A 22848-nucleotide genomic window follows, 5' to 3' on the forward strand; every position below is an offset into this window, starting at 1 on the left:
GAAATGCAGTAAATGAGTTCCAACTTCCAAACCCCTCCCCACTTTGCCATACCCTAGATTGAGCAGAACTGACGCCACTGATAGAGGTTAAGCAGAAATGTAGATTAAGATAACTTTTGGTCAATTGCACACAGGGTCCAACCGAAATTTGGRCAAAAACACAAAAATAACAGCGTTAAACTGTAACCGATCAATACACCATCATATTAGGTAATTTAATGCGTAAAAACCAAACATTTGATGAATAAGATATTTGGCTACTGAAATGCCATTTTTTACCTATCTCTACAGCTTTCGTCCAAAAACAAATCCTGTGAAATGGCATCATCAAGTACTGGAGGAGTTACTGGCTAGTTACAGTGGCTAGCTTAGCTAAGAAACTAGCTACGTTACTCACAGCGCGCATGCCCAGAATGACACAATGAAGCACCAAAAGGCACACCCCATTTCTATTAGAACATTTTGAAAGAGGCGGAGGTGGACTGTTTTTCATGCCAAAAGTAGACCTTTCACCCAACCCCTCTTAAAGACACATACATAAAGGTTTTGGACAGGTGCAGGAGGCTGCCACACTGGGCGCCCGGGAGCTGTTGGTGTGGGGGGTTAAGCGCCTTGCTTAAGGGCACAATGGCATCTAGGATACGATACCAGCAACCATCCAGTCGCCAGCTCACTTCCTGCCCAATTTTTCCGGTCGGACCTGGGATTCAAACGGGCAACCCTTCGTTTACTGACTTGCCTCTAACCGCTAGGCTACCTGCCGCCTTACCAAAAATACGTTGAACTAATCAGTGTTCCTCTCCCTGGACGTCTTTAGTAAAAGGCGAAAGGCTTGTGCGTAATGAAGAGAAACCAGAGTCATTATGGGGTATTGTGTGTAGATTGATGMGGAAAAAATAATTTAATACATTTTAGAATAAAGCTGTAACGTTACAAAACGTGGAAAAAGTCAAAGGGCCTGAATACTTTACGAATGCACTGTAGGTGAAACGACTATCGGAAAATTCCCATATTTAACAAGATATGACTGCAGACACCCAGCAGGGTTGGTTTCCCATTCCCTAAWTGCTTCTCCATTGATGTGATGATTAAAGCAGAAGTGCTCCCCTGCGTATCTGACTGGGTGCAGTGGGGGAAGAAACCAAATCCTGGCGCACCAAAGAAGTGTCAAGGGAAGCCAGTTGAGTCACTCCTATCAAATCGCATTGAGAGCATACGTCAATGACAGAATCAACTTGAATTGTTGCATCTCAGTGTGTTGTCCTCCGGTGGCTAGCTAGCTAGCTAAAATTGCCCCTTTCCTAAATTAACCATRGATGGAGAAAGGGAATTGGACTTGTGGTTTTACTAAATTCTCTGTACTGACCAATGATTATAACGGYGACAGACAGCTCAAGGAACCTTCAGAATAAAAACTAATCAATGGCGTTTCCTTCTGGAGGGGCAATCAGCATAACTCAGTCGCCAGGAAGAGGAAGGGCAGGTCAACAAGTTTACTTTCAAATAAATAAAAACTCTGCTCTCCTTATCCAGGTGATGGGCTRTGACATTTGACTGCTAGGAGGTCAGAGGCTCCCAAAGGCAAACCCCGCTTGTAAAACAAAAACKAGTCAAACGTCAAACATCAAACAGGTAGGAGGAGGAAAATAAGGAGGAGGAAGAAGACGGAGGTGTTCCTGTGCTGCTGCAGCTGTGTCGGGTTAGCAGCCTTGCCAGTGTCCTGCTCTCTCAGGAGGGTTAAAACGCTCAGAAAACAAACCAGGAATGTGAGATTAGCCTGAGGCCACCCCCTGCCAGTTAACCACACCCAGCCATACTGTGTGTGCATGTGTGATGAGGCTCAGTTGCACCAACGCAAACACAGGGCTGGTTTTGAAAACTAGAAAGCAGCACTCACTCATAAGTMCAGTGACTAAGYCAAGAGCTGCTGGACCTTAGMCCTGGACTGCGACCTGTCAGGTACTCACCCACATAATCACTGTTAGAGGCCCTGTCTGTCTGCTAGGCCTGCTGTAGTGTGTGGGTGGCTACAGACATACTCTGAGTGGTCAGTTGTAATCAAATGAAAACCTAACATTACTTGTTTAATTTCACATACATACAGTATGTAGCTTACATAACTTTAACACACCTTTTCACATCTATTCCTATCTGACACACCCAAGATAAATAACTTCTACAAGCACACAGTTTATTTAACAAATCACAATATTGTTTCCCCATTTTCTTTCTCTCACACACACACACGACTCACCTTGCTTAGATGGAACTCAAGCCGTCGCATGAACCTCTCATTCACTTTTACTTGCTGTTGGAAGAAACACAAGAAGGACTCAAAATGATGCTAACCTTCATTCTCAAAGTAAAATAATGGATAGAATGTAATTTGGGACCAATGGATTGCTGTCTGATTGTTTTGGTGAAAGCTCATATGATTACTGTGTGCTACTGTGCAATGGAGTGGGTGAATAATAAAAAGACAGGGTCAAACTCACCTTATCCAGCTCATAGAGAAACCCCTGAAGAGGAACAAGATCACATTATTATACTGTCCAGTAAAACCCATTACAAGATCAAGTGAGCGTACACCATTTTAAGGCAGATTCAAGCCCTGGTGGTACCTACCAGGCGAGAGTTCCTCTTGGACTCCCTCATCTGTTGGTTCAGGCTGTCCAGCTCCATCTGGTGCACCTGCAGGTAAGACCTGAGACGTACATGGCATGTCAATTTCCTGTATGTCTGAGCAGGCATGCATGACAGTAACGTATTGTGAAAAAGTGCTTTCTGTCTCTCTGTGTGTGTGTGTGTGTGTGTGTGTGTGTGTGTGTGTGTGTGCACGCGCTCACTGCAGGCCTCTCTTCAGAGCCTCATAGACTTCGTCTAGCCTCTCAGGCTGGGGCACCTTGGGCGGTGGTGATTTAGCAGAGAGGGTGAACATCCTGCTGACTCTGGAGGGCTTCCTGGTGACCCCCAGGGTGCTGAACACTGATAGGTTTCTAAAACATAAACACAATACTTTTTACTAATGGCAAGACTGAAAATGTAGCACTGCAATAACTGACTGTTGGTGAATTGATGGAATCAATGTTATTTAAATGATTTAAACATGATATGGAGATAAGTCTCATTCATACAGAACAGGCCAAAGACATGTTGATGTCTCCTCACTAGCAAGGACACTGATGGAGTATCCCATCTCCAACACACCCTTCCAAAGCATATTTTATTGCAACTTGTGTTAAGCAAAGATTTGCACAGTCAGGAGTAATGATAACATTCTGAGTTAAAATAATAAGTTACACTTTATAAAATCCAACAGGTAATCAATGTGAGTCAAGACTCCTCTTTCACAGATGACAGGCCAGTCAATGGGCTACGGAAGAGAAATGCATTAGTCTGTCTAGCCTGCTCATAATCTCTTCAGCTTTGAAAAAACTCAAGCAAGATATTATCTTATAAGACTCAACACACCTTTCACTACCTCATCCAGACATAAAACTAATAACCATGAAGTGAATCATAACTACTGCTTCATGTTAATGCATTCCTTACAACTGTCGACAGCATCATTCATATCTCTATCTCTTTATCAGCTAAATTCGAACTACTAGAGACGGCTAAATTTCCTCTTCCTCCATCTCCTGAGGCTCTCGGTCTCTAACACAAACTCATGAGCATGTTACTCAGGCATACACACTCCATTCTCCTCTCTGTTCCTCCTTTCATATTCTGACCTGGTTTCTAGTAGATGGACCTTCATTCATAAATAACTAGTGCCCTTGATTTTCCTCCATTCTACCTGACAGGGACAAAGAAAATCCCTTTGGATAGACCAAAGCTTTGCTTGTTCGATACTACTGCACTGTTGGAGCTATGATTTTGCTACACCCACAATAACATCTGCTAAATATGTGCATGTGACCAATAAAATGTGATTTGTCATGGAAAGAGCAAATGCTCTCAATGTTTTGTATACTCCATATATATATATAAACACACACATACACAGAATTCGGAAAGTATTCAGACCCCTTCCATTTTTCCACATTTTGTTACATTAGACTTATTCTAAAATGGATTTAATAAATGTTTTTCCTCAATACCCCATAATGACAGGGGGGGGGGGGTTGTGTGTGCAAATGTATTACAAATGAAAATACAGAAATCCCTTATTTACATAAGTATTCAGACCCTTTGCTTTGAGACTCAAAATTGAGCTCAGGTGCATCCTGTTTCCATTGATCATCCTTGAGATGTTTCTACAACTTGGAGTCCACCTGTTGTAAATTGAATTGATTGGACATGATTTGGAAAGACACACACCTGTCTATATAAAAAGGTCCCACAGTTGACAGTGTATGTCAGAACAAAAACCAAGCCATGAGCTCGAAGGAATTGTCTGTAAAGCTCTGAGACAGGATTGTATCGAGGGGAAGGGTACCAAAAAATGTCTGCAGCATTTAAGGTCCACAAGAACACAGTGGCCTCTATCATTCTTAAATGGAAGAAGTTTGGAACCACCAAGACTCTTCCTAGAGCTGGCCGCCCGGCCAAACTGAGCAATCGCGGGAGAAGGTCCTTGGTCAGGGAGGTGACCAAAAACCTGATGCTCACTCTGACAGAGCTCCAGAGTTCCTCTGTGGAGATGGGAGAACCTTTCAGAAGGACAACCATCTTTGAAGCACACCCCCAATCAGGCCTTTATGGTAGAGTGCCAGACAGAAGCCACTCCTCTGTAAAAGGCACACGATAGCCTGCTTAAAGGCACCTTAAGGACTCTCAGACCATGAGAAACAAGATTCTCTGGACTGATGAAACCAAGATTGAACTATTTGGCCTGAATGCCAAGTGGCACGTCTGCAGGAAACCTGGCAGCATCATGTTGTGGGGATGTTTTTTCAGCGGCAGGGACTGGGAGACTAGTCATGATCGAGGGAAAGATGAACGGAGAAAAGTATAGAGACATCCTTGATGAAAACCTGCTCCAGAACGCTCTGGACCTCAGACTGGGGCGAAGGTTCACCGTCCAACGACCCTAAGCACACAGCCAAGACAACGCAGGGGTGGCTTCGGGAGAAGTGTCTAAATGTCCTTGAGTGGCCCAGCCAGAGCCCGGACTTGAACGCGAACTAACATCTTTGGAGAGACCTGAAAGAAAATAGCTGTGCAGCGACACTCCCCGTCCAACCTGACAGAGCTTGAGAGGATCTGTAGAGAAGAATGGGAGAAACTCCACAAATACAGGTGTGCCCAGCTTGTAGTGTCATACCCAAGAAGACTCAAGACTGTAATCACTGCCAAAGGTGCTTCAAAGTAAAGGGTCTGAATACTTATGTAAATATAATATTTAAGTTTTTTCCTTCGTCATTATGGGGTAGTGTGTGTAGATTGATGAGGAAAAAACAATTTAAACAATTTTAGAATAATGCTGTAACGTAACAAAATGTGGAAATATTCAAGGGGTCTGAATACTTTCCGAATGCTTTTTTAACAGTAATGTACACYAGACCTCAGAGGGAGTGTTCTCACCTGTAGGGCTTATCGTAGGAGTTGACCCCAGCAAAGGACTGGCTCCTAGTGATGGATCTGGAAAGGACTCGGCGCGACGGGCGCATGGAGAGGGACATGGAGGACACAGCTCTGGAGGGACTCCCTGCAGAGACAAGAGGGAAGGCTTTAGARGTTACACAGTGACAGACAAAATGGGGCCAGTTTGGAATTTGTCCTCAGGCACTGCAGGAAAACATCAAAATGAGCAGAGCAGAATTTTTTTTACARTTGAACCCGGCTTCCATTGGAATTGTTCTTTCACAGGAACACAATTATGCCATGATTTTTTTCTCAAATACACATTTCTTGAAATCTTGATAGGTCTATGCCCTTTGTCCTTATGAATCAAAATTGACATTTTTCAAACTGTGTTCCCTAATAAGCTGCAGGGGCTCCACACTCTTGGGACAAATACCAGTTCTTCACATCAAAGCATCTTATTATACTGTAAATCCAGCCGAGAGCTCTTGGAGAGATTATGTAAGAAAACATTAAATCTCGTGCCTTGGAGARATTTTTATCTGTATCTCTTTTGCATGAACAGTGATATGCAGATAGTTTGTTGTTTTTGGTTTAAAAGTACCAGCAAGTTGTCTAATTATCTGACAGATCAGTTAGTTTTAGTCTGTAGCAAATCTACAGATTCAAATGTTCTGACATGTCAACATTCATTTGGTTATCCAACTTTCAACAAGCCATAATTTGTCATAATGCATCTGCCATAATGCATTCAGCAACTCAAAATGTTAAATGTCAAAAGGCAGTCGGACCGTTTCTGTATTGTAGGCCTGCCCTCCCACACCCCTCCATCTACTCCTGCACCCTCTGTATGCCTCCATATTCCCTCCCTCTTCCTGTGGTGCAAGGTCAAGCAGCGAGGGTACTGTGTGTCACCATTTCCACACTGGAAACAAAAGACCAGTGAAGATCAAGCAATAACCGAGACAGTGCAGACTGCAAACACATTACTGCTGCCTGCCCACTATCTCTGTTCTCTACCACCCACGCTCTTCCTCTAGAGGTGCTTGGCCACAGCACAAAGTTACAACCATGTTGCACTTGTATCAAGGAAGATAGTAGTGCAGGGATGAGAGAGAGAAAGAGGAATAGAGAGAAGATTTCCCCGTCTAGGTAAACTGTGTGTCTCGGAGTTCACTGTGAGTAAATGAGCATTGGCGTACCAGGCCCTGACACTGGGGATTTTGTCGCAGCATTAGTGACATCATCACACAGGCCCCAAACAAGGACCTTTTTGATAGGAGAAGAAGAGGGAGTGATTGAGACTAGATTAAACACACACCAATCGTCAGGACAACAGCCCCACACAGAGAGACACAGGCCCTGTGACGTTAGGAAGCCTCAGGTGAGGCAACCTCAAGCGCAAAGGCTTTAGCTTCAATACACAGAGACACAGGCTCAGTCCTATTACACACAAATCAAATATACATTTGAACTGTTCTCCCCAGGAGGAAGTGTTATTGTTATTGTCAATGGTAGCCACAGTTCTACTGAGCATTGTGKTTTTGTCAAGCCCTGTTAGTTTGATCAGTGTTGTCTTGTTTGGTCASCAGCAGTGATATGAGTTCCTTAGATACAGAGATGCATTCAGGCCCTTAGGAAGGAAGCCAAGGTTTATTTTGAACTTGCAAGAGTGGTAGTCAGGAAACAGCAGTCACAGCTACAAATACCTCACGTCATAAAACACAGAACTGAGCTGGCCATCTACGCTCAATACAATTCACTACATCCAATTGAGTCCCCATAGCCCAACACTCATTCCCTACAGTAGCATTTCATCTACGTCCATCTCACTCAGCAAAACCCAGCCAAGGAGAAGGGGCTGTGAGTGTGAAACCTATAGGGAGACGAGGGAGAGGCCCTACAGCTCGAAACAGAACTACAGTAAATCTCATATGTAAAATTAATATTTCACTCAATTCAGTGATTTTCACATGGAAGATGTAGGGTTAAGTGCCTGTGAAGGTAAAGTTAAAAGCTAAAGTCTGCCTGGTGAAAAATGTATATTTAATCACATACTGATCCCTGGTAAGATGATTTCCCTGATAAGTCAATTAGAGGCCTTTTATAATCAAATCAGTCAACTGTGCTACGGCAAACAGCTCAGACTCACAAACCCAGAGACACCCAGCTGCCAAACCCAAGGCAGAGGAAATGGTGCCATTCTACAGGAAGTCTGAAGTCGGAAACTCTAAAAAGGCAGATAGTTGAGGAAAATAAAAATCTAGAACAGGCCAGAGACTGAGATACAGCTCTCTGCCTGGACTATTGACTGAACCCATTTTCTTTTCCTTCGATACGGACAGAGACCCGAAGGAGGCAAAACAAGCTAAATAAAATGCAAAAAAGGGATCATGGAGCGTGAGGGATGGACAGACTAATAAATAGTTGCACCTCTTCACTATAAACTGGTCATTTATATTTGGCATATGATAGTTTCTGTGCCATATACAGTACATTTGAGGAACCACTAGTATTTCTTTACACACAAATCATATACTGTGCCAAAACATATTTAAGTATACGCCTTTACAGCTGGTAGTACACGGCACTTACTGTACACACACATCTTCAAGAGGATCCTTCTCATCATGGGCATCACGTAGTAAACAGCACACAGGTAAGCAGCACATTATCCTTTCTTCACTCAGCCTTGGATGAATACCCTGCKGCACCCCCACCCACACGCAGTGCACCAAGTCAACCATCCCAACAATACAGCCAGCCTGTCCTGCTTGGTTCCTACCYGTCCCAGAAGAGGATAGGTCAGCCTGGGAATAAACCGTGAGATCACACGATGGGGAAATCTATTGAGCGGAACAAACACAAAACCACRAGAGAGTCGTACGCCACATAACTACAGGCTTCCATCGGTTTCCCTGATGAGTGTGGTGTTGCTGGACAGGGTGTGAAGCCCATAGACATGGTTACACCCATTGTTCTGCTGCCTGGCTGGCCCCGTTCCTGAACAGTTCTAGAAGGGGTAAAAAAGCACACAGGGGCCACCCGCTCCATCATACCCACTCTGATCCACCCTCAGCATCATGATGCACATCAAAGCATCACCCTTCTCATCTTAATGTGTATATCACACCTGCAGGTCAAAGGAGTCTCTTGGGTGTTTATAAACAAGGGAGTTGTTTATGTGGTCTCTGTCTTGTGTTGAGTCTGTGAATGAGTGTGAGAGAAAACACACCGTTTTGTAATCAGCCACAGAGAGGTGTAGCTGGAGTAACAAAAGCACTATTGACATGGCCAAGGGACAGCCAATGGGGACGGAGCTGGCCTCAGATACAGGCTTCACCCCTTATCAACCAGCCGGTCTCCCTCTGACATTCCAAACACAGCAGAGATAAGCAGGGTCTACTGTCCCCTGGGGCACACAGGCCCTGAAAAACACAGGCACAGTAGACCACTCAGAACAGAGGGTCACAGGACTGTGCCAGGGTCCCAGGAATGATCAGCAGTGGGGGTAGGGTGACGGGGTGGTAGGGCATACCAGTTCCCTAATACAACACTGAGCTGAGGGACAGGGGAAGGGCTAGCCGGCTCCAAAAACAACACTGGGGACAGACAAAATGGTGCAACAAGCTTAAAAAAAACACACACAAGTACAAGAGTAGAGGGGCACTTAGCACCACAAAATACAGCAAGTAGACATTTCTGGGTCACCCAGTAACCCCACGTGCAGTATAAACATCCTTTACTGACCTTATATAACCATTAAAGCTATGGATTATGGGAAATAAACTGGAACTCTAAAACACACTGACTGGATGGTTCGAGCCCTGAATGCTGATTGRCTGAAAGCTGTGGTATATCAGACCGTATACCATGGGTATGACAAAACAGTTATTTTTACTGCTCCAATTACATTGGTAACCAGTTAGTAATAGCAAAAAGGCACCTCGGAGGTTTGTGATACATGACCAATATACCACGGCTAAAGGGTGTATCCTAGCACTCCACGTTGCGTCGTACATTAGAACAGCCCTTAGCCGCAGTCTATTAGCCATATACCACACCCCCACGGGTCTTATTGCTTAAATAAAGAATGATCAAATTTCCAAGCAGTAGGGCTAAGCATCAGCTCTCTAACCATCAACATTTTGGTGAGCTTGTATAAGAAAAAAAAGGAAATCAAAAGCTAATGAGGAACCTAAATGAGTCGTTGATGTTTATATTGAAATTATTGGGTTTATGAGAGGCTGCTTGGTGCTCCCTCCCTCGACAGATCCAGGATATGATCAGCAGGTTAGTTCCTGATCCTAATGGCCCCCGGCCAGGAGTCATGTGTCCGCTCTCTATKWGAAAGCCCCTAAACACATACGTGTYCCTTTCCTTCCCTTCTCTCAACCAGAGCCTAAAAAAGCCCCTCTCCATCCACCCCCKTCTCGATTCTTCTCACCAGTCCTCCACTCCTGTTCTACAGTTATCTATCTATTAAGAGATCAGATATRATTCAAATCTAATACTGTTTACCGGACTCATCGCAGTGCTCTGATTTCAGTCAAGCCCCCTAGTCACTGTCCACTGTCTCAAAGTCCATGGGTATGTTTACAACACTGGCCATGAGGGACAGGTTTGAAATACTGTTCCTCAAATCTCCACAACAACAGGACCTGACCAGAGTGTGACCAAACCATAAGCATAACCCACATATGTAAGGACCTCCCCTAGGGTATGTTAGTAAGTCACAGACAGCCACAGCACTGCATGAACACAGGTGTTGACACACTGCCCCTCGAAAACGCTGGTCTACCTCAACACCCCCTAACACAGATCTGTGGGGCCGACGACCTTCAAAGACCCGTTTGTTTCCTCCCTACAGACAAATTAAACCACATTAATTTAAACATCCAATGGGAGACCACCTGGGCGTTACCACAAACTAGTCACCCCCCTCGACCACAAACCTACAGGACACTGGGGACTGTCTAAGACTGAGATAGTATAGCCAGAGTTGTTAGCAGGAAGAACAAGAATGGAAGAGGGTTTTCTTCCCCCTGCTTTCAGGGCAGTGCCAGGCAGATCAAACTTCAGGTCTGACAAACAGGACTATGCAAAGCTGGAGAAGAGGAATACAGCCTCAAACAGRGAGAGATGGGGAGGGAACAGAGAGACAGCAAGAAAAACGAAACATCCACAATCAATGGGAAAACACGTTCAGACAGAAAAAAAAATACAAACTGGTATGGGTTAAGCGCGAGGTAACATTTTACAACATGCCTCCATTGCCTGATACTGTGTGAAATACTTAAAAACAAGCAGYGAGCAACTACACCAAAATCACCTCAAACTTACAGTCTACCAACACCACCATTCCAAAACAAGAGTAACAACACTACAGACAAAACTAAAATCCCACCACTTCAAAAMTCCATCGTACCCTAGAACACAAAATAACTATATCAAGTCTACAAGCCCTGCTGGTTAAAAGGGGGAAAGGGTACCTCCATATCCACTGTACATCTTTGCTAGTGTTGTGGCTTCCTCTCAGTGTTGACCACCCAGACCAGGAGAGGTTTCCTTGGGTCTAATCAAGTAAAGAGATCCACGGACAGCGATCCAACAACATCTACTCATCTGAAGTTAAATCTCTGGCCCCTCTCTCAAACTCAGAAGAAAGGGAGCGCAGAGCAGAGGCGCTGCCAGGAAATGGGAAGGCGGTCCCCCTCCCAGCAGCCCTCTCCTCCTCCGGCTTCCTCTACTCTTCCCTGGCTGACATCACACTCTTCCTGCCTCTCCCTCTTCAAGCAAGACCAGCACGTTGTTTCCAAATCATAAATTACATGTAATTATACATTTGTGTTCTCTACTGCAATTATATACCATAAATAGTACCCCAAATAGCTTTGTGTAAAAGATTGACAACTAAAAGGGACACCAAGAAAAGTGTTCATCTTGAAACTTAACTCAGCCCTTAGTATTTTTCCTTGACTCATAAGCGCAACTCAAGGCTGTGATAACAGAACACAATGAGGTGATCCTTATCAGCCTTGAGTCATTTAGCCTTGACAAATCCCTACTTGTCTTGGCCTGCCAGACTGTCTATCGATGTTGTAAAGGGTTTACAATAAATACCCAGACACCCCAGAGCATGATGCACCAAATGGGAAATTAAAGCTCACATCTCCTTCAGAAACACAGCTAGTCTTCATCTTACAAGATTGCATACTAGAACTCTGCAAGACAAAAACATCAAGTGGAACTGCATGTTGTCGGCTCAATCATCCAACAAAAATTCCAGAGATGACAGACTCCTTAAACCTTGTGTGATCAGTAACTTGTGTGATGACCAAGTCTTATTCTCAACAGCACACCTAGAAAACTGTTTAGTGAAAGACGGGACAGGCAAAAGGGACTTGAGAACCTGACTGCAAGCTTATGATCACACTCAAGGAAACACAGCTCTAGTTCAGGTTCTTAACCTGATTAGGTATATGGCTGCACTTTACGTTGAGGAATGAAAGTAATGGTAACAATAACCTAAAAGGCACATCAGTCACTGTCAGCAGTATGCCATCAGAATAACAGTTATTAGTCAACTGTTGCAACATGCCGAAAACTACAATGACTATAAATCAGCAGAGCACTGTCTTTGACGAAAGTGGAGTGAGAATAGATGGGTATCTGCAAATACAAAACAGACTGGTTTATGAAATACCATTTCTCATTTGGGCTTTTCCCCCCATAACCCAGGCCACTGCCCTTCTCCTGGAGGCAAAGACCTGGTTTTAATGTCTTCAACATGAGACACACAGTGCTCTGTATGCTCTACACATTTTCAGAGAGAGGGAAGCTTTAAATGACATATTTAGCTATTATTTCAGCCCAAGCTTCTCTTGCTGCACATTCAGCATTCACTCAGATGAAACTTTAAATGACAGCCATTAGGGCTGCACGATATCAGCAAAAAAATTGAATTGCGATATTTTTACCAAATACATTTGCGATTTAACTCAAGATGTATATCAAAACACTTGAACTGTTGGAAGCATAGAAATATAATGAGATATATATATATATATATATATACTGTATATATATATGAGGTGGAAGGCAGCATCATTCTTGTTTGGAACAATCTGTTGACTGCATTTGACCTAACAGAACAGCATGCAAACTTAGTGTGGGAAGCAGCCGCAACAGGAGATAAAAACTGAGCAACTATTTAAAAAAAAGAAAATTACATACGCGGAGTGGCTGTTCAAAATATTCCATGCGATATGGATCTCTTGTGATATGGATATTGCACATGTCAATATTGCGATTTCGATCAGAATTCTATTAATTGTGCATCCCTATCCCCCAGATCCAAATGCATCACTCCATCACCCACACAGTGAGAAAGTGTTAATATCAAAATAGAAAAATGTGCACAAATAATTGTGTGCAATCAGTGAATATTATGCACACAAACCCAGTTTTCATTAAACACACCCACAACCACACAAAGAACCAAGTAAACAAGACAATATATATGTGTTTACCCACCATGCCACAACAGTCACTGAGGGATTCTAACAGGTCCAGACATTACCAACCATCAGCAGAATTACATTTTGCACACTCGGGCATACAGGAGAACTAGCTGACATTGAACTAGGACAGTGATTGGCTGGGCAGTTTCTTTGGAAATTAGTAGTCTGTCAGAACCAGTCAAATGGAAACTCAGMAAAAAAAGAAACGTCCTCTCACTGTCAACCACGTTTATTTTCAGCAAACTTAACATGTGTAAATATTTGTATGAACATAAGAGTCAACAAGAGACATAAACTGAACAAGTTCCACAGACATGTGACTAACATAAATGGAATAATGTGTCGCTGAACAAAAGGGGGGTCAAAATCCAAAGTAACAGTCGGTATCTGGTGTGGCCACCAGCTGCATTAAGTACTGCAGTGCATCTCCTCCTCATGGACTGCACCAGATTTGCCAGTTCTTGCTGTGGGATGTTACCACACTCTTCCACCAAGGCACCTGCAAGTTCCCGGACATTTCTGGGGGGAATGGCCCTAGCCCTCACCCTCCGATCCAACAGGTCCCAGACGTGCTCAATGGGATTGAGATCCGGGCTCTTCTCTGGCCATGACAGAACACTGCAATTCCTGTCTTGCAGGAAATCACGCACAGAAGGAGCAGTATGGCTGGTGGCATTGTCATGCTGGAGGGTCATGTCAGAATGAGCCTGCAGGAAGGGTACCATATGAGGGAGGACGATTTCTTCCCTGTAACGCACAGCGTTGAGATTGCCTGCAATGACAACAAGTTGACAACAAGCTCAGTCCGATGATGCTGTGAGACACTGCCCCAACCATGACGGACCCCCCACCTCTAAATCGATCCTGCTCCAGAGTACAGGCCTCGGTGTAACGGTCATTCCTTCGTCGATAAACGCAAATCCGACCATCACCCCTGGTGAGCGAAAACCGCGACTCGTCAGTGAAGAGCCCTTTTTGCCAGTCCTGTCTGGTCCAGCGACGGAGGGTTTGTGCCCGTAGGCGACGTTATTGCCGTTGATGTCTGGTGAGGACCTGCCTTACAACAGGTCTACAAGCCCTCAGTCCAGCCTCTCTCAGCCTATTGCGGACAGTCTGAGCACTGTCAAGGTGATTTAAAATCAATGTGGTTTGTTATCCACGTCTTTTTCAGAGCCGATGTGAAAAATATCAGAATTGGGCTGCTAGTCTAAACGCAGACTGTCGCAGCCCCCAATCTTTTTTTCACTGATTCTTCTTTTGACCAGCACTGAAAAAGAGCCAATGTGAAAAGATCTGATGTATAAAGATCTTATCTGATTGGTCAAAAGACCCAAACGTTAGGTTTAGGTTTAACATTAAAGATGCATACACTTTTGTGACAGCCATAATGTCAGATGATTGGAGTAACCCCGCCTGCTACTGTATCATTGCCTATCACAAAGCAGGAAGAGATAGCGATCCCACACAGGACATAAATATCCCAGGACAATGGAAGTAATCTGTGTCACACTCAGAGATAAGGTGCCTGGCTACACACTGACACAAGGTAATCACACACAGGCCTGACACCTGGATCTAGGAGCATGTCTGAGGGGATTTACCTAACCGTCTGGATTTATTTGGTCTACAATTAATAATTACGTCAAAACCCAAGGTAGAGCCGCCCCCACTTCCCCATAGCCTCACTCAACACCAAGCACTCTATTCCCCAAAACCACCCCACAGTGCAGAGAATACATTCTTTCCATTCTTAACGTGCCACTAGCCCTTTATTTGTCTCAAATACAGCAGGCTTGTTTGTTTTCCACTCCCCCTCTGATTCTTAAGTCCAAAATGAGGTTTACCTATTAAAAATGTGCTGTTTGAGCAGGTGGCAAGGAATTTGATAGACACAGCAAAATCTACATGCATAAGACTTCATATGTGGAGTTGCCCTGCACAGCCCAGAGGACATTCTAGTGTGAGGACACAGATCTATTCCACATATTCTACTCCTAAATGCATGAAAATGCAATTATGTTGACACCATCTGAAATAGAAACGATGCGCGCCACTGCACTGTAGAGAGATGAGGAGCAAGCAGTGGCTGTGTACTCGTGGCTCTCATTTGCACCACTTGTCACTCTGATCTTAAAGGGACAGCGCGAGATTTTGGCAATGAAGTGCTTTTTCTACTTACCCAGAGTCAACTGAGGTAAACACTGAAAGTGCAATACCCTGACCAGGCCCAACCCAGCTTTTCTTCAGCAGTAAGCTAGCAAGTTTGTAGGGCTCAGTGGAGAATGACTTCCCCCTCTCATTGAAGCCATGAAGTTCAAGGCCGACCGGGGTACTGCAGGCTGTTGTTTTCACAAAGAAGGGTCCCCATTATAGTAAATGAGAAAACGGCAATCTTCGTGTACAATCTTTGTGTAAATATTTGTTTTTTCTAAGACAATCATGGTACCAACAGTTGCTTATATTACACTAGATGTATGCTCTTGAACCAATTTATATATATATATATATATATATATATTTTTTTTTTTTTTTTAATCGCACACAGAAGTTAAGGATATTTTATATTCAGTGCATTCTGAAAATGAATTCAGACCCCTTCCATTTTTCCACATTTTGTTACGTTACAGCCATATTCTAAAAATAGATTAAATAAATCAAGTCCTCATCTACACACAATACCCTATAATGACAAAGCAAAAACAGGTTAAGGAATGTTTGCAAATGTATTCAAAATAAAAAACTGAAATACCTTATTTATAGTATTCAGAGCCTTTGCTATGCGACTCGAAATTGAGCTCCGGTTCATCCCGTTTCCATTAATCATCCTTGAAATGTTTCTACAACTTGGGAGTTCACCTGTGGTAAAATCAATTGATTGGCCATAATCTGGAAAGGTACACACCTGTATATATATATATATAAGGTCTCACAGTTGACAATGCATGTCAGAGCAAAAACCAAGCCATGAGGAAGGAATTGTTCGTAGAGCGCGGAGACAGGATTGTGTCGAGGCACAGATCTGGGGAAGGGTACCAAAAAAATATCTGCAGCATTGAAGGTACCCAAGAACACAGTGGCCTCCATCATTCTTAAATTGAAGAAGTTTGGAACTAAGACTCTTCCTAGAGCTGGCCGCCTGTGCAATCGGGGGAGAAGGGCCTTGGTCAGGGAGGTGACCAAGAACATGATGGTCCATCTGAAAGAGCTCCAGAGTTCCTCTGTGGAGATGGGAGAACCTTCCAGAAAGAGAACCATCTCTGCAGCACTCCACCAATCAGACCGTTATGGTAGAGTGGCCAGATGGAAGCCCCTCAGTAAAAGGCACATGACAGCCCGCTTGGAGTTTGWCAAAATGCAAATCAAGATTCTATGGTCTGATGAAACAAAGATTGAACTCTTTGGCCTAAATGCCAAGCTTCACATCTGCAGGAAACCTGGCACCATCCCTACGGTGAAGCATGGTGGTGGCAGCATCATGCTGTGGGAATGTTTTCAGCAGCAGGTTCTGGGAGACTAGTCAGGATCGAGTGAAAGATGAATGGAGGAAAGTACAGAGAGATCCTTGATGAAGTCCTCTGCGCTCTGGAGCAGGTTCTCAGTCTGATGCGAAGGTTCACCTTCCAACAGTACAACGACCCTACGCACACAGCCAAGACAACGTAGGAGTGGCTTCAGGACAAGTCTCTGAATGTCCTTGAGTGGCCCAGCCAGAGCCCGGACTTGAACGTCTCTGGAGAGATTTGAAAATAGCTGTGCAACCTGACAGCGCTTGAGAGGATCTGCAGAGAGAATGGGAGAAACTCCCCAAATACAGGTGTGCCAAGTATGAAGCATCATACCCAAGAAGACTCAAGGATGTAATCGCTGCCAAAGGTGCTTCAACAAAGTACTGAGTAAAGGGTCTGAGTAGTTAAGTAAATGTGATAACAAAATGTGGAAAAAGTTAAGGGTTCTGAATACTTTCTGAATACACTGTAGTTGCTACCAGCAGCCTGCAGTACCCCGTTTGGGCTTCAACTTAAGATCCTCAATGAGAGGGAGCAGCACTGAGCTAGCCTGCAATGTCACTTCCTGGACTAGCTCAAACTGTGTATGTTAGGTCTTGAAAATCTCCCCCATGACATGTCATCTTAGTTGCTAAAAATCGACATTGAGTCTTCACATAGAAATGAATGGTGTGAGACATCATTGATGGGTTCATCCATTTATATATACACACCAGCTATTGTAGGGCTGCTGGCTGAGGAGTTGCAAATTCCATTTCTCCAACCTTGACTTGAACACAAGTCATCCTATGCATTTACAGTATGTAACTAAATACACAAACATATTTAATATTTTGTTGAAGATACAGCATCTCTCGCTTTGAGATTTAGGATCCAGCCACTCAACTGATCTCCTCTCTTAATGAGGCCATTAAAGTCACTGATTAACGATCTGCCAACAGACCCTTGTTTCCCCCATGCCTGCACCCAGACTGAGCAGGAGAGTGGGGCCAACAAATACTGCTCTAATTTATTGACCCTTTTAAAAGTTACTGAGTGGCAAAGGGTTACTGCGCTTTGCAATTGTAATCATTTAATGTGCAGAGGTTATGGAGCGATTGCAGTGCTAACAGAAATTGTATTTTGAATTCCATAACTTTGAATTTGTATTAGGATATTGAATTACATTTAATCTTGATGTTATGGTGCCATTCGGGGAATTTAAAGTAATGATTGGGGACTTATTTGTGGAGGGATGTAACTTTTTCTGTGTGATGTGACGTTTTATTTGTGCTTCCCATGCCTGTGTTTTTGTATTTKAATGTGTATATGTATAGGGGTATTAGGAGAGGTAGAATAGAAAGAGTGGCATATTGAATTTCCTTTCTTCCTATGAATTTGGCTGTAGCATTTGCACCGATTCGGCGACCCCACTTAGAGGTCTTGACCTTGACTGCGTTAAAGGAAAAATCCACTTAGGGTTGCAAAGGGTCAAAAACTTTACCAGAAAGTTCCAGAAAGTTCCAGAAATTTTCCAATGGAAGTAAATTTTGGTAATTTTGCTTAAATTCATCAAAAAAAGTTAGCTTATAACAGTGAACCTTTTTTGTGGTATACACATAAGGCAATTCTAGGTCTTGTGGCATATTTTGGTTAAACTATCCCCAATTCAATGGAATTGCAACCCTCTGCATGCAGAGTGCATTCTTCCATCACATGTGCAGTGCATTCTTCCATCACAGCTGATTCTCAAGAGCTTGCACACTAATGAGATGCTATTGAGCCTACACTACTAAACTGTCTGAGCCAAGGACTAACATGCATTCTGGTAAAATTTGATTATAATACCAGGTGGGGTGAATATATATTTTATAACAAATTATTTTTTGTTAACTAGTAAATAGTAGCCTACAGCAAAGTGTGTTTAAATCATTTCTAACTTGTTAACAATTTCRGCTAGTTAGTTTTTGCTATCAGATGGGTTTTAGCTTGCTTGAGCCTGSTAACTGGAGTGTAAATTCACCTGTTTCCATACATGTTTAAACATCTATCTTACAAAGGAACTGTTTAATCTAACTGCTTAACTATTTATCTGTACATGGATTTGTATATATTTTTTTTAAATACTAGATTTTTYCTAATCTTTACAGGAAAATGCCACAGGCACTATCTGATGTGTGGAGACATTACACTGCAGYTCAAGTAGAAGGAAAAGCTGTGTACATTTGCAAATACTGTGCCAACAAGCAACAAAAGTTGACAAAAGTCCCTCTACTTCTTTTCAAGGTGAAAATGATGACTCRGAMACCTTATCGATAGCAACAGCTCATKGTYCTACTGGAATCAAAAGKTTTTTTTKACYCAATGGAGGAACGTAGTCCGAGAAATGCTGATGAATGTTTTGCTCRAGCTGTGTATGCAACTGGTTCACCTTTGATGCTCACAGGCAATGTGTATTGGAAGAGATTTCTGAATGTTCTTTGCCCAGCATACACCCCTTCAACCAAACATGCTTTATCTACTCATTTGCTGAATGCAGAGTTCAACAGAGTTCAAGTGAAGGTCAAGCAAATCAGAGAAAGCAGACTATTGCAATCATCTCTGATGGTGGTCGAATGTTTGTGGGCAAGGAATAATTAACTACATCATCTCCACCCCTCAAACAGTATTCTACAGGAGCACAGACACAAGGACAACAGACACACCAGTCTCTACATTGCAGATGAGCTGAAGGCAGTCATCAATGACCTTGGACCACAGAAGGTATTTGCCATGGTGAMAGACAATGCTGCGAACATGAAGGCTGCTTGGTCTAAAGTGGAGGAGTYCTACCCTCACATTACACCCATTGGCTGTGCTGCTACTATTATTCTGACACTTAACATTCTTAAAATAAAGTGGTGATCCTAACTGACCTAAAACAGGGAATTTTTACTAGGATTAAATGTCAGGAATTGTSAAACACTGAGTTTAAATGTATTTGGCTAGGGTATGTAAACTTCCGACGTTTATATATACAGTWGAAGTCTGAAGTTTACATACACCTTAGCCAAAGACATTTAAACTCAGTTTCACAATTCCTGACATTTAATWCCCTGTCTTAGGTCAGTTAGGATCACCACTATATTTTGAGAATGTGAAATGTCAGAATAATAGTAGAGAAAAGCTGAAATAAATCATTMTATTTCTTTCATCACATTCCCAGTGGGTCAGAAGTTTACAAACACTCAATTAGTATTTGGTAGCATTGCCTTTAAATTGTTTAACTTGGGTCAAACGTTTTGGGTAGCCTTCTACCAGCTTCCCCATTTTGGCCCATTCCTCCTGACAGAGCTGSTGTAACTGAGTCCTGTYKGTAGGCCTCCTTGCTCACACACGCTTTTTCAGTTCTGCCTACACATTTTCTATGGGATTGAGGTCAGGGCTTTGTGATGGCCACTCCAATACYTTGACCTTGTTGTCCTTAAGCCAATTTGCCACAACTTTGGAAGTATGGTCATTGTCCATTTGGAAGACCCATTTGCGACCAAGCTTGAACTTCCTGCCTGATGTCTTGAGATATTGCTTCAATATATCCACATACTTTTCCATCCTCATGATGCCATCTATTTTGTGAAGTGCACCAGTCCCTCCTGCAGAAAAGCACCCCCACAACATGATGCTGCCACCCCCGTGCTTCACGGTTGGGATGGTGTTCTTTGGCTTGCAAGCATCCCCCTTTTTCCTCCAAACATAACGATGGTCGTTATGGCCAAACAGTTTTATTTATGTTTCATCAGACCAGAGGAATTTCTCCAAAAAGTAAGATCGTTGTCCCCATGTGCAGTTGCAAACCGTAGTCTGGCTTTTTTATGGCGGTTTTGGAGCAGTGGCTTCTTCCTTGCTGAGCGATATGTCGATATAGGACTCGTTTTATTTTTTTATTTTTTACATACATACTGTACATACATACATACATACATACATACATACATTCATCTATATATTTTATTAGTACACCAAAATGTTTCGCATGTCAGCAGTCAAGTATCACGATACAGGATTTTCAAAAACGCTAAGTGTCACTTGCCACATCATCATGATGATGAAAAATGCATGTGGCAAGTGACATTTTGCGTTTTGAAAATCATATCTTGATAACTTGACTGCTGACATGCAAAACATTTTGGAACTGTTTCAACAGTGGACTAATAAAAAATAACTAAATATATTTTGAGTTGAGTTTTCCTTCAAGCAAGTAGCATGTTGTCCTTTACATGAACTTATCCCTATAATCAAATCACAATTGTAGACTTTAGCTAAGTGGGCTAACACAGTATTGTGACTTGCAGGAGACCTGGATCGAACCCAGTCAGTCACAAGAGCAAGATTAAATAGGGAGWGAAAAGGCTATCCTTAGAAGGGCTATGACGGGGTTATTCAACTATATTCTTATGGGGGCCAATTTGCAGTTTGTGACACTCTCTTCTAACGTGTCATGCGCTGCCTGTAATCAGAGGGGAACAGAAGGAACATCCATGTTCCAGAGAGTCTTAGCTTTGAGGAATGGGGTCATAGTAGCTTATAGGCAAAAACGGTAGAGCCAAATTCATAGGAAGAAACAAAATTCAACATGCCACATTAGGTTCAGAAACTGCTAGAAGCTTCCATTTACCACAGAGAGCGTTTGATTCTATCTGTTCGCTTCTATCTTTCCTGGCTGGCAAAGTACCAGGATGTCGTCTCTGGTTTTGAATCTGAATTTAGAGAACTGAATTTGAAAAAAAAATCTGAAGGCATCTGAGAAGTTGAATATATGAAACTGTGATAGACAATGAATGCAATATCCGCCATATTGAAACTGAATATATAAAATATTGAATTTCAATATGCACTTAAATTTAAATTACATTTTCAAACTGAATGTAATTCAATTCCGTTTCAAATCATGAATACAATACTCAATTATTAAAATGTTGCATTAGAAAATCAAAAATATTACATTTAAATTCAATATCCTAATACAAATTCAAAATGGAATTGAAATATAAATTTCTGTTGGCACTGAAATCGCTCCATATTAGGGCATCTTCCCACTGTTACTGCTGAGTTAAGTTGGGATCACTGTGTAAGCATTTCATGGCCCAACAACAAAATCCACTCAAATCCAAAGACATAAGTGTCTTATTTGTATAAGCTGACTCAACTAAATTCCAGGTCCTGTTAGTTGCTTTAACAACTTACAGCACTCGCCACAGGTCTGCATCACTTCTAAATTAGGCTTATAGCTGAAATTACTGGCCTCACATATCRACAGAAATGTCCATGAAAGGGGGATTGAACTGTACGGGACCAGTGGGACTGTAGAATGTAAAGTTTAACCCTGTGGTTAGTTCCATCGTCCAGTGACCGTGGTAGAGCAGCACAGCTGACCGTTGCACAGCAAGGGACCTGGACCCCCCCTGAACCCAAGACTTCCTGTTTAATCCCCAGCTGGCCACTAGGCTTATGTGTCACTAGATGCTGTAGCACTACAGTCCTGCTACTCTATGTGCAGCCTGGAGACACAGAACCAACAGAAACTCATTGGCCAATTACTACGTACATCAACACAGCATTCTCTAACTTCATACCCGTTTACGTTCTCTTCTTCAACTCTTTACTATTTTAATGTTGACATGTTGGAAATTTCAAAATGGAAAAAATTAAAATAAAATCACTGCCTATCTGCAAATCCCAGGACAGAGACATGTATACTATTACTAACTAAACACTTTCTGTTACAATGTTTGATCATACAGGGTTGTCATGCCTTTGRCTTTGATCCATGCAAATAAGCCTGTACATCACTATGCATTACTTTAGTAAAGGTTTAGGCCAGAAGGTTCTGGTGGAGGGTGATGGCATTTCTCCACCAGTAAATKCACACTTTCAGCAGCAACATGTTGAATCTAAAATTATATAGCTAAAACATTGCAGCAGAGTTGGAGGAAATTTGCCTTATGACTGTGATGACAGTGAAGTTCCAACAAYTATGCAGAATGCTGTAGCCTAATGCTGAGTTCATAACCAAGTGGGAAGATGGTATTTACCACATACRACTGAGAAAAATTCACTTGAACACCCCTCCAACTAGTAATTTCCCCTGGGAAACKTTATCATCCCTGAGCTCCGACTTCTCTCACACACCGCCCTCTGGCATCACCTACTAAGGAAATTACCTGGATAACAGCATTTTCGGCAGTTAAATGCAACAAAACATTTATAAAAAGCTATTATGGTTTTTGTACACTATAATTTGTTTACAAAACATGATAGCTGTACTTTTAGTT

At 42.7% G+C, this 22848-nt stretch overlaps 1 protein-coding gene and 1 non-coding gene across 2 annotated transcripts in view; both read right to left on the reverse strand.

Moving 5' to 3' along the window:
* The window catches only part of LOC111962370 (rho family-interacting cell polarization regulator 1-like), a 75949-nt gene extending 64809 nt beyond the window's left edge, over positions 1-11140 (reverse strand). Inside the window, 6 exon segments of the mRNA XM_070443033.1 lie at positions 2255-2308; positions 2496-2519; positions 2626-2704; positions 2847-2996; positions 5530-5653; positions 11022-11140. Coding sequence (XP_070299134.1) covers positions 2255-2308; positions 2496-2519; positions 2626-2704; positions 2847-2996; positions 5530-5653; positions 11022-11040 — 450 coding nt within the window. The 5' untranslated portion in view covers positions 11041-11140.
* On the reverse strand, positions 750-861 carry LOC111962889 (U5 spliceosomal RNA). Its single transcript, XR_002877177.1, has one exon. It is a non-coding gene; the product is annotated as a U5 spliceosomal RNA (small nuclear RNA).
* Positions 11141-22848: the final 11708 nt, after the last annotated feature.

This window comes from Salvelinus sp. IW2-2015, linkage group LG4q.1:29 (assembly GCF_002910315.2).
Source record: "Salvelinus sp. IW2-2015 linkage group LG4q.1:29, ASM291031v2, whole genome shotgun sequence".
Classification (NCBI taxonomy): domain Eukaryota; kingdom Metazoa; phylum Chordata; class Actinopteri; order Salmoniformes; family Salmonidae; genus Salvelinus; species Salvelinus sp. IW2-2015.